General features: G+C 42.9%; 1 protein-coding gene across 1 annotated transcript in view; it reads left to right on the top strand.

Annotated features, from left to right (window-relative positions):
• acsl2 (acyl-CoA synthetase long chain family member 2) overlaps positions 1 to 12664 on the top strand; it is a 72176-nt gene that overhangs the window by 29579 nt on the left and 29933 nt on the right. Inside the window, exons 3-8 of the mRNA XM_067413037.1 lie at positions 2547 to 2661; positions 9066 to 9130; positions 9216 to 9317; positions 10445 to 10544; positions 10651 to 10829; positions 11161 to 11193. Coding sequence (XP_067269138.1) covers positions 2547 to 2661; positions 9066 to 9130; positions 9216 to 9317; positions 10445 to 10544; positions 10651 to 10829; positions 11161 to 11193 — 594 coding nt within the window. The remainder of the gene's footprint in view (positions 1 to 2546; positions 2662 to 9065; positions 9131 to 9215; positions 9318 to 10444; positions 10545 to 10650; positions 10830 to 11160; positions 11194 to 12664) is intronic.

Here is a 12664-nt window from a genome sequence, read left to right as displayed (position 1 = left end):
ACCATTGTAGAGATTCATACACAGATTCTTGATGTCTGTGCCTGTCTAACCAATACCGTAGATTAAAACATTTTGTGCACAAAAAATACAATAATAAATTGTTCAATTACCACAAGAGTAAAGAATCTCATGGGAATGTGTATTAATATTTCATTAGACTCTGCATGAGATCAGGGATTCTGCCAATCAGGGCTTGACATTAACTTTTTTACTCACCAGCCTCTGTGGCTAGTGGTTTTCCAAAGTTACTAACCACTCAGCATTTTCACTGGCCACAATTTTGCAGTTTTGAAATTACATTTTAAAGTTGACTTTGGCATGCCTAAATTACTATTTTGAGTCATTTTACTTGATTTTAAAGATTTAAAACCCTTTCAAACTTTCACATGCAGAGTGAGAGAGCCTACTCTACGTTAAATGAAGCTTCACTACACTGAAGCTACCCCCCTAGGAAATGTAGCAAGCTAAGCTACAGCAACTTGGCAAAAGTAGTTTACTACATCTAAGCTAGTTTTTATTTATTTAATTTTACATTGAACCAACTTCATTCCAATCAATGTTATCTCAGTGATCAAGAAAATTCAAGCAGGTAGACATGGATACTTTTTCAGTTATTCAAAAATTGTCGAAATCAATTTGGCAACAAAAACATGATCCATAATATTAACAAAACCAGGTATTGAGAGCGTGTGTATGCTCATCTGTATGTGTATGATATGTGTTTGCATTTATGCTCAATTTAGACTTAGGCACTTTTGCAGGAAACTAAGTTAATTTACAACTCAACTCAGCTCAAAGTAGTAGCAAAATAATTAATACCTGCTCCAAACAGTACCAACATGGCAAAAAACAAAACGTGTGTGTGTGTGTGTGTGTGTCTGTCTGTGTCTGTCTGTGTCTGTCTGTGTCTGTGTGTGTCTGTGTGTGTCTGTGTCTGTGTGTGTGTTCTCCATGGAAAAGTTTAATTCATTCATATCAAGAGGTGGCCAGGCTGGACCCCGATGCTTTTAATAAGAGGTGTTTATTCAAGCGACACAATAGATTCTTTTAAAACTTGAAGACGATTTCTCTTTTGTAACCGCACGGATGACACGCGTGCAACAGCGAACTGAGAGCCTGGGAACAAACGTCAACTAGATAGTGCACGCGTATCCAGTGCATGCGCCGAACCCGTCTTTCCGTGCTCATTGCTAAAGGAGTCCTTTGAAAGGCTCGCGCACATCTGTGCGCGTCTGCGCAAGGCAGAAAGGAACGTAGAAAGTGAAGTATATCCGCAACTTGGCAGTTGTGTTTCCAATTTGAGCTTGATCTTCAGAAATGTAGCGATGCTACTGCCCAACACTGACAAGGAGAACTGATTGCGCGTGGACAGAGCTTCTGCACGCTTCTGTTGTGTGTCTTTCAGCGCGATTCCACCTATCCCGCCTTCACTTACTGCAAGTTGATCGATAAAGAATTGTAATACAATTTGAATTTTGTGATACGCCGTTCTTCGCATTTCATTTGGTTGTAGGCTGAAATTATATTCAACCCGCCCAAGTGGCTAGTGGGAGTGGCTGCCGTACCCGCCACAGCTGAAATCTACCCGCATTTGGCGGGTTGGCGGGTGTTAATGTCAAGCCCTGCTGCCAATACATGATGATGTTATCATCGTCAATGATTAAACAGCATCACTTGATGATATTTTCTCTTTGTGTTCCTTCCCAAATGTGTCTCACAAACACAAAACAGCCAGAGAAACATTATATTATAAAATCATACAGTCAAGGGTTAAGAGCCCAACTAAAGCAAACACTGATCTCCATCGTGGTGACTTCCAGCGAAACTATTATTTTCATTAAAACAGAAATAAAGTCAGTCTGGTTAGTTATAAGTTAGTTCACATTTTATTATTATGTTTAGTAACTTACAAATTTTTACTTACGGATTTTAAGATTGCACACAATTAAAAAGTCTCCATCTTAATTTGAATCAGCAACAGAAAAGGACCGCCTTTTGTAAATGTCCTCCAATCAGTGAATTAGTTCTTGTTTCCAGACAGAACTCGTTGAATGTCCAATCACATCAAAGCAAGACCAGAGTAAGCTATTTTAATTAATTATGATTTTGAGTTCATTCAACTTGAAATCTTAAGTGTATGTATTTTGTAGGTCTTCAATGATTTAAGCTGGTCTTCCTGGTCAAGCAGGTCTTTAGGTGGTCCAGCTGAGCTATTTAAGCTGGTCTGCCTGTTTAGTTGAAAAGTGGCCAAAGTCCCCTTGATAAACTAGCCAACAGACTAGTCTACTCAGACTGCAAGACCAACTAAAGCCATATTTTTCAGCTCCAGAAAGAGGCATTAAAAACATATTTAACATTGTTTCTGCTGTATCCGTCACGTTGAAAATGGAAGGTCACACACTGAATGTTTGGGTAGTTTGCTACACAAGTAGTATGTTATTTGCAAATGTATCAAATGTTTATACTGTACACAGTATACTGAACTAGCTTTGCATATCCGTTATGATAATGATTGATGCTATATTAACACATGCGTCTGTTTCCAGGGAGACCAGAGCTGTAGGCGCTCCGCTTTACTGAAGGATGACAATCTGCTGGAGTTCTACTACGAGGACACAAAGACGGCATACGACATGTTCCAGAGAGGACTGCGGATAGCAGGTCTGTGTGACGCTCAAACAAACACAGCCACAGTGTCTCTTGTCCTCTTGGAAAAGCTTGAGAACAGTTTGTGTAATTGTACAGACAAACACTTTGAATGACTCTTTCAGTTTCTGCAGACTGTTGACCCTAGATGAATTCAACGGCTTCTCGGTTTCCCTTTCTTTTCGTTTACTGCAGTGCTCTGCAAGGCTTTCTCGGATCGATAATGCTTTCATCACACGTATCGTCCTTCAGTCAAGGGATTGTGAAATAGATTTGTAGTCGATGGCTTGTGTTTGAAGTTTTTTTGTGTGTTGGGATTCATTGAACATAGAAAACATCTGGACTGAAGCTAAAAGACTAATTATTTTAGAACAGCAGACAAATGGTGTGTGAATTGGGGATGGATGGGATCAGGACACAGCACATAGAGAAACATTAAAAATCAGTCTGTTATACAGGTCAGTAGCTAATAGTCATACTCATTATATAAAATACAGGGTTTCAGTTTTGTTTTCGGAAAATGAAAATGTTGCTAAATCAACACTTGGTAATAAAATAACCATTTACAACAAATTGCAAGCAGTAGCACAAATAAATAAACATACAAACGAAATAAACAGGCTAGGTAGGCCTAAGAGTATTATTCAGGTAGAGGAATACTACAGAAGTAGTGTCACGTTACAGACAAAGGAAATGGTGCGAGGACTCAAGTGCAGAAAAGGATATATATTTATAACAAATAAAACATAAATACAAAACAAACACCCACGAGGGGGCAAAACACATAATAGAACATAAACTAAAACTCAAAACATACCAACAGAAGTCACTGGGGGAACGGGAGACGCAGACATTACACAAGGATCCAACACAGACTGACAAACACAAGGAGCTTATAAGGGGAAGAAATCAAGAGGGAACAGGTGGGAGAAATCAACACTAATCAGATAACAAGGGGGAGGGATCAGACAATGACAGAAGCACAAAGGCCATACTGACAAACCCACATGTGCACACAAGACAGGACAGGCATGTGACATTACCCCCTCCTTAAGGAGCGGCTACCAGACGCTCCACTAGGGACGGGCGGGACAGACCAGGGGGGCACGGGAGGGACTGACCAGGGGGGCACGGGAGGGACTGACCAGGGCGGGACGGGCGGGACAGACCAGGGCGGGACGGGCGGGACGGGCGGGACAGACCAGGGCAGGACCGGAGGAACAGGGGAAACAGAGAAGGAAGGAACAAACAAGGGAGGGGTCAACAAGGAGGGAATAGGGAAAACAAAATTTTCAGGAGGCCATGGTGGCCCACAAAGTTCAGGCACCCAGGGCGGCGCGGTCAGAGCAGGGTGCTGGTTTTGCGCGGGCAGGCCAGTGCGCCGGGGCGGCGCACGGAGAGCAGGACGCCTCAGCGGCGCACGGAGAGCAGGACGCCTCAGGGGCGCACGGAGAGCAGGACGCCTCAGGGGCGCACGGAGAGCAGGACGCCTCAGGGGCGCACGGAGAGCAGGACGCCTCAGGGGCGCACGGAGAGCAGGACGCCTCAGGGGCGCAGGCAGAGCAGGACGCCTCAGCGGCGCAGGCAGAGCAGGACGCCTCAGCGGCGCAGGCAGAGCAGGAAGCCTCAGCGGCGCAGGCAGAGCAGGGCACCAGGGAGGCGCGGTGAGAGCTGGACGCCTGGGAGGCGCGGTGAGAGCTGGATGCCTGGGAGGCGCGGTGAGAGCTGGACGCCTGGGAGGCGCGGTGAGAGCTGGACGCCTGGGAGGCATCTCCGGCCCAGCGGCGTCCACCGGAACAGAGTCCACCGGCATAGGAACAACCAGAACTGGGACCACCGGAACACAATCCACCGGCACTGGGACCACCGGAACATGATCCACCCGTACAGGGACCACCGGAACACGATCCACCGGCACTGGGACCACCGGAACACGATCCACCGGCACTGGGACCACCGGAACACGATCCACCGGCACTGGGACCACCGGAACACGATCCACCGGCACTGGGACCACCGGAACACGATCCACCGGCACAGGGACCACCGGAACACGATCCACCGGCACAGGGACCACCGGAACACGATCCACAGGCACAGGGACCACCGGAACACGATCCGCCGGTACTGGGACCACCGGAATACGATCTGCCAGCAAAGAGACCACCGGAATACGATCCACCGGTACTGGAACCCCTGGAATCGGGACCACCGGAGCAGGCACGGAGGGGGCTTTTCTCCTCCTCCTCCGTTTCGGGACCACCGGAACACGATCTGCCGGTACTGGGACCACCGGAATACGTTCCGCCGGCATTGGGACCACCGGAATACGATCCACCGGCAAAGGGACCACTGGAACACGATCCACCGGCAATGGGACCACCGGAACGCGATCCACCGGCATTGGGACCACCGGAATTGGGACCACCAGAGCAGGCACGGAGGGAGCCTTCCTTCTCCTCTTCCGTCTGGAGACCACCGGAACAGGGACCACCGGAGCTATCCGGACCCTGGTCCTAGAGGGACTGGAGTCCAGCCGGTCCACAAACTCCCAAAAGTCCGGAGTCCCCATTTTCTCCACCTCCGTGGGACTGAGAGGCATGTCCAGGCAGAGGTTAAAAACCTCTGCCTTCTCTGTGTCGTTAAGGTACAGGTGATGCACCTCCTTGAGGAATTGACAGGCGAACTCTCTTACACCCGCCCCCTGTTGGCGGATGTATTTAGAGTTCACCTGCCGCATCACCTGTACGCACCTGGTTAGCTCCATAGTCCAACGAGCAAACAACAAACAAAACAAAAACAAAAAAATCCTCTTGCTGAATCCTCTAGGGTTGGATCCTTATGTTACGTCACAGACGATGGAAATGGTGTGAGGACTCAAGTGCAGGAGAAAAATGATAATTTATTGTCAAAATGAAACAAATACAAAACAAAACACCCACGAGGGGGCTGAAACACATAATAGAACATAAAACAAAAACTCAAACATACCAAATAGAAATCACAGGAGGAAGGGGAGACGCAAACATGAGACAAGGATCCAACCCAGACTGACAAACACAAGGAGCTTATAAGGGGAAGAAATCAAGAGGGAACAGGTGGGAGAAATCAACACTAATCAGATAACAAGGGGGAGGGATCAGACAATGACAGAAGCACAAAGGCCATACTGACAAACCCACATGTGCACACAAGACAGGACAGGCATGTGACAAGTAGCCTGAGGTGGTCATACTCCGTTCTAGTCAGAGTCTGATGCTCCATTGGGCTGTGATTACGGGGTGTGTTTCAACAACCAGGAAAGACCTCAATTGACCCTTTTACTGTTTGTATACAATGATGACGTAGCAACGTATGCGCGCGCATTTTGGCAACAAACTGTGGCGAGAATCAGCAGCATGTCAAGCTACATGAGCGGATTAAGCAACAGAAACCGAGAAAGTTATTTTAAAAAGTTGACTTTATCAAATGGTATTCGGCTACCAGATCCGTGTACTATAGTGGAGTGGATAGAAGACGTTAGCAGATGGACAGATATAACTTAGTGGTCGGATATATACGTATTTAGTTGAGAAACCAAGCGTGTACACCCGAGACAAGCATATAAATCACTGGATGCTTATGAATACGTTGTCTGTGGGCATGTACAGAATGTCCAATACAATTTTCTACATTTATTCTTATTCTTCACACATACATTTATCCTTTTCCTTACATTTTATGTTGTTATTGATTCGTATGTGTCAACACACTTCTGTTTAAAGTGTAATTTTGTAATGCTATAGTACTTTAATAGCAACTATGTAGCTTGCATACATTTCTCAGATGGTTATTTTGCAATTAAACTATTAATAAAATCATTACAAATGAAATTGTGATTATTGATATGATAATCTGGGGATGGGGGGTACATACACACCAGTGGTAGCCAATGTTGGGAGGTTTATTATAAATAATTAAGTTTCAAGTGCAGTAAATGTTTTACAAATGAATTTTTTTTTATGTGAGCATTTTTATGTCCTCGTTCCAATCAATGCATTATTCGCCTGCAGCCAAAGGTACCACCGGTTCTTCTGAAACGGCCGTGATCCTGTCGGAATCCTATAAAACTTAAGCCCATTGGTGGAATAGCGATTAGTGCAACCGAAAACGCAACAGCCAGACATTTTGATGCTGGGAAACCGTTTTGATAAACTTTCGGAGTTGCTCACACGTTAGATCCACTAGGGAACAACACCACTTCCGTTGCCAAACTGCGCACGCAACTCTTTGATCACGTGGGCTGTAAAAGGGTCTATTGGATAGACCAACAACCAATCAGAGCAACGAAGCGACGTCAACAGAGCTCAACTGTACTGTGTTGCCAAGTCCGCGTTTTTTTTCTTCTCCCGTCGGATGTTTTCTATGTCCGCGGATTGAAGCGACTATTATGTGATATATAGAACCGTGAGTGTGAATTTTAGCAGGAAACCTTGCCAAAATAAACCCCAAACACCTTTTTTTTCTTTCTGGAGAACTCCCAGAGAAACTATTGTATTGGGCTAGTAGTTAGCGGGTTTTGTTGTAAAAACTTGGCAGCCCTATCTGCACACTCGCTGGAATAAACGATCTTTGCCGGTGTTGTAACAAAATAAAAGAATTGAATGATACACAAAGAAATTACCCAACATGATCATATCTTTTGAGAGAAATTGTAAAGGTGAATGCATATACAAACAAGCTCTCCGTTTAGGATTTGAGTAAATATAATCCAAGCCCCTTTGATGACGTGATGATTACGTTACTGTTGATCATCTGTCCGTCATCGTCTAAAGCCCGCCCTGATGATCTCATTGGTCCAAATAGTTTCTGTTCGGGGATAATTAATCATCTATGGAGCGAGGCCAGACCGAACTAGCCCGACCTAAAAAATGTGTGGGACCGGCTAAGTTCAGGCATCCAGGCTACTACAGAAGGGTAATGTTAATAAAATAACACTAAATAAATAAAATAAAATATAATAAAATAACTGATTAATCCTTACAATTAAAGTTATAAAGGTTCAGTCAAGAGCAGTGAGGGATTTTCTCTGTCTTTTTTTGTCTTTTTTTCTGTTGTTTTATCAGACATATATTAGGCTGCTGTCACTTTAAGACTGAATGCACTCATCCATTATATTGTTACATATGCGTTTTTGTTCATAATAGACAGTATTTATGTGAATACTCACCAAGATGGGCAATTCGTCGTACATCAATTTGTGTGTATTTGACCATTTAAGCACTATTAGCCATGCAAATAATTGAATTCGGTCTTTGTGAGCTGTTTGTAAGGAGGCTTTATGTGTGCGCTTGGAGTATGAGCACTCAGAAAACGGTCTGAATAGTTTGAAATCGCTTGAATGTTTAAATTGAAGAAAAAAAAACGTTATAGGCAAATTATAAACTTTAGTGGCACTGGTCCGATTTGGAGAGTGACAATTTGCCATAGTGCAGATGCGATTGATGTGGAGATTTGAAGCTATTCTGCATTTTGAGAGAAAGAGTTAAATTATGTCTAAAGCCTCATGCAAACGAGGACGATTATCGCCTGCGTTTTTTAAAAACATTTTTCAACGCGCTGCTTTTCACTGGTGAGGTGCCGAGTGAACGTGCAAATTCACTCCCTGACAGGAGATGGAGCTATTGACTTGATTGCAGATCAAAAAGGATTCGATTCAACGGAAACTCACTTCCTCTTAATTCCTCTCCATAACTTTCTTTTATTGATATTTGTGTAGTCGCTGTAATGTTTGTCATCCACATGTTCTCTGTGTTCAGACATATAAAAGACCAGGGGCTTTACATTCATCTTGCCTCGTTGCATCTTCTTCGTCATCCACGTACTTCCTCTTTGTCGTCTTCTTAGGTGTCCATGTGTGCTCGGCAAGACCGTTTTGTGCTTGAGCGCCACCAAGTCGTGTTTTACTGTAACTTCAGCAGCTTCAGGAGCATAAGCCAATCTCATCGGTCGGACAGTTTTTACTGCTGCACGTCAAACCAACAAAAAAAAAACTTGAGAAAAAAAAAAAAAAACGCTTTTATTTACCGGTGTGCACACTCACATTGGCACCTTTTATTTAGTCACAAGGCATTACATTTCTGGTGATAAGTGTTTGCGATGATCGTCCTGGTGCGAACAAGCCTTAAGAAAGTTTTCAAATTACTACTGATAATCTGTGTGGATAAACCTGCTCATTCAACCTAAATGCTGTACTAAATACATTTTTGCTGGATTTTCCCGCATTATAAGCGTGAAACCTGGAGCAGAGCAAAAATATGCGCTATGCCCACAATCTCACTCTGAAATTCATGCCCTGATATATATTTATGACCACAGTATTTTATAGTCTGAATTAAGTATTCTGAGTAATAACTAACAGTATTGTTTGAGCTGTGCAGGTGACGGCCCGTGTCTTGGCTACAGGAGACCCGGAGAGCCCTATCAGTGGATCTCTTACACTGAGGTAAGAGCAATGCATGTTATATAACACAATTACTACTGTGTAATAATCATGTAATAAACCAAAAATGACACTGCGTACATTACAGGTCGCAGAAAGGGCACAGGTGTTGGGATCAGGTTTGCTGGCAAAAGGATGCAAACCAAACCCTCAGCAGTTTGTGGGCATCTTTGCCCAAAACAGACCAGAGGTAAATTATTATTGTCAACAATTCATCAGTGCACGTTATTCCAAATGTTACTGGTAAATGTTTTTAAAAGAAGTGTCTAATAACTAATAATTGATCAAATAGACTTATACTTTGTACAAGTATTAATCAAATAGACTTATATATTTTTAATAGATTTCAGACTTCCCGTCTCCTTCACTGAAACACAGGGAACATAACCATTGATCAAATAATTGATGTCATTTAATTGATCAAAAATACAGTAAAACAGTAGTACAGTGAAATATTATTACAATTTAAAATAAAATAAAATAAAATTTCTAATTAAATTTGCAGTGATTCCCAACAAAGTTTGCTTTTAATAATCTTTAATCAAATTTAAGTTTTTCTGCCTCTGAAAAAACTAATGTAAGATAATCTGGGATTAAGTATTTTAATATTTTATAATTTTCAACCTGGGGAAAAAATAAATATTTAAGATTTTGAACTATTTCTTTTGTCACAGATTTGTGATGTTGATCATGAACCTCAGAAAAACACTCCCGTGGTCAGAGGTCAAGAATATATTTTTTTAGAATTTAATATTTCTACTCCTGAACATTTTGATTCTGTGGATACACTTGAAAATGATTTTATTCAAGATAATCCACATTTAGTCAAAATGGGTCTTTATATCTTATTTACCGTAGTTATATTTTTAGATTCTTAAGTATAGTTTTCACCATTCACATATCCAAAGAAGCTGATGGAGAGTTAAAAAGCAAACTGCAAAAGGTAATATTTTCCTTCTTCCATTGAAGCAAAGTTCTTTGGATCGTTCTCAAATCATGCTGGATAACAAGTTTTGCCAAATGGGAATACACCAAATGTTAAACTATACTGATTTTCATGTACTTTTTTCGGCTCAACTTTTCACTCAAATTCTAATGCAATTTGTAATGATTTCTTTTTCATTGCAATTATGTTTTCATTAAATAAAAAGTGAAATATCCGTTAAATCAATGGCTGTGAGCCAAGTCACATACTTCCGATAGTCACACTGCCATTGAGATGAACGGGAATGCTAACAGAGATCTTTCTCCGGCCGGATCAGACCTGGATGTTTCTAAAATGTTCCTGCTTTGTTTGTCTCCCTCTGCTGGCTGCAGTGGGTCATCACAGAGCTGGCCTGCTACACGTTTTCCATGGCGCTGGTGCCTCTGTATGATACGCTTGGATTAGAGGCCATGGTTCACATCCTGAACCTGGGTGAGTAAAACAGGCTCATGACCTCATTCTCAAAACGAATCTGCAGTGGTCTAATTTACATCACCGCACTCTTTGAGCTTCATCTCTGCCTTATATCGCTTTCCAGCGGAGATCTCTATGGTGATCTGTGATAAGGAGGATAAGGCAGAATCTCTATTAAAGAACAAGGAGAATGGTGTGACCCCCATGCTCTCCTGTCTGGTGCTCTTTAACCCCTTCAGCGCCGCCCTGCTGGAGAAAGCAAGGAAGTGCGGTGTGGAGATACTACAGCTCTCACAGATTATGGTCAGGGATAGTATTTAATGTAGTTAAAATAACTGAGCAGTCTTTTTCTTTACTTTTTCATGGCCAATTTCCACCCTCTCTCTGATACTTACAATTAAAGAGGCCTTTAAGACTATTATTATCCTCGTGTTATGTTCACGCTGGCATCAATCAGGTGAACATGAAGTTATTGGACTGCAAACATGGGTTTTTGTAATCATTGCCTTGTGACATTGAATTGTGAACATTAAGTCTGCATGTTATATCTCAAATGAGAGAGACTGAAATAGTATTTTCTTGTAAAACATGCTCCAATAATCTGAATCGTTGTGTGTGTGTGTATGCATTGCAGGATCTGGGAAGAGAAAACTTAAAACCACCTGTGGTAAGAGCTCTCGGTTTCGTTTTTCTCCATTTTTCTAGTTCAGTTATGATAACTCTGGGAGTAGTTTCAGCATGATGATGGATGTGACAGTATTAATGTATTTGGTCTTGGCTGACTAGATCTGCTATGCTCTCTGTTGCTGCTGTTGTCAAGTACAGAGACTTGTTACTGCCAAGACATTCACAGACATGCTGCTGTAAGCTTGTAAAGGACCATTCACACACACACACACACACACACACACACACACACACACACACACACACACACACACACACACACACACACTTTTTTTTCTAAAGCAGAGATTCTCTACTCTAAGGCCGGGGACACACTGCAAGCGTGTCGTGAGCGTCTCGGCTGCGTGGCGTGTCCGTTTTTATTTCGGCTCCCATGTTAACCGGTTAGCGCTTGCATACTGCCTGCGTCAGCCGCGCGGCTCACGCGCGGTCCAAGCCGCGCGGAACACGCGTGCATGCTTCAAATAGAAGAGTCGCCTATTTTTCACGCGACACGCGAGCGTGTTGGAAGCGTTTCTAGGCAAAATAGCATAGGAAAAGATGTTTATATGCCATTTTGACACGCATACATATTAATAAATGACATTTTCATGTTTGAAAGTCTGTAGGTTAACATCAATGCAGATATAGGCCTAATTGTAATAATAAAAAACAACATAATTATCGATTTTGAAATATTAAACCTGTCAATAGCCTACAGAACGAAATATTCTGTAGCCTATTTTGCCATCAATACCATGTATGGTCAGGCTACTGCCGACGTTGTCTTTGCTGTATCAATAGGCAATATATTTATATTTAACATGAAGTATAGGGCTTCCCAGCAGCAGCAGCGCCGCGTCAGACACGCTTCTGGTGTGCAAAGACAGAGAAAACCCTGCGCAGCCGCCCTGCAGCTGACACGCAGCAGAAACGCCACGCTTGCAGTGTGTCTCCGGCCTAACCCTCAAGTTCCACTTTCCTGCAGAGTTGACCTCCAACCTTGATTAAACTCGCCTTCCTGCTGCAACTTTCTAGTAATTCTGAAGATTTTGATTAGGTTCAGGTGTGTTTGAACAGGGTTGGAGCTAAACTCTGCAAGAAAGTCGACCTCGAGGGCTAGAGCTGAGAAGAACCCCTGGTCTAGAGACACTTTTTTTTTAACTGGAGCGACACACTTTTAGAAAGCCGAGACACTGGGAAAAAACAGCGAGATGTGAGTTTAACCATCCAGCACGTCCATCTAGCATTTCTGATGAACTGTTAGCTGTCATTCTGTACTTTACATCGACAGAAAACCATTAATGGTTGACTTTTTAATGTTGTATTTGTATAATGTGTATAAAGTTGTATAATGTGAATTTTAGCAGGCAGCATCTAGTGGTGAGGTTGCAAATTGCAACCATCCACTGTTCACCCCTCCCTTTCGAAGCACATAGAGAAGCTACGGTGGCCGACACAGGACAAAATGT

Source organism: Pseudorasbora parva, chromosome 13, assembly GCF_024679245.1.
Source record: "Pseudorasbora parva isolate DD20220531a chromosome 13, ASM2467924v1, whole genome shotgun sequence".
Taxonomy (NCBI): Eukaryota; Metazoa; Chordata; class Actinopteri; order Cypriniformes; family Gobionidae; genus Pseudorasbora; species Pseudorasbora parva.
The sequence above is the reverse complement of the archived record's forward strand: the minus strand, read 5'-3'. Positions and strand labels throughout refer to the sequence as shown.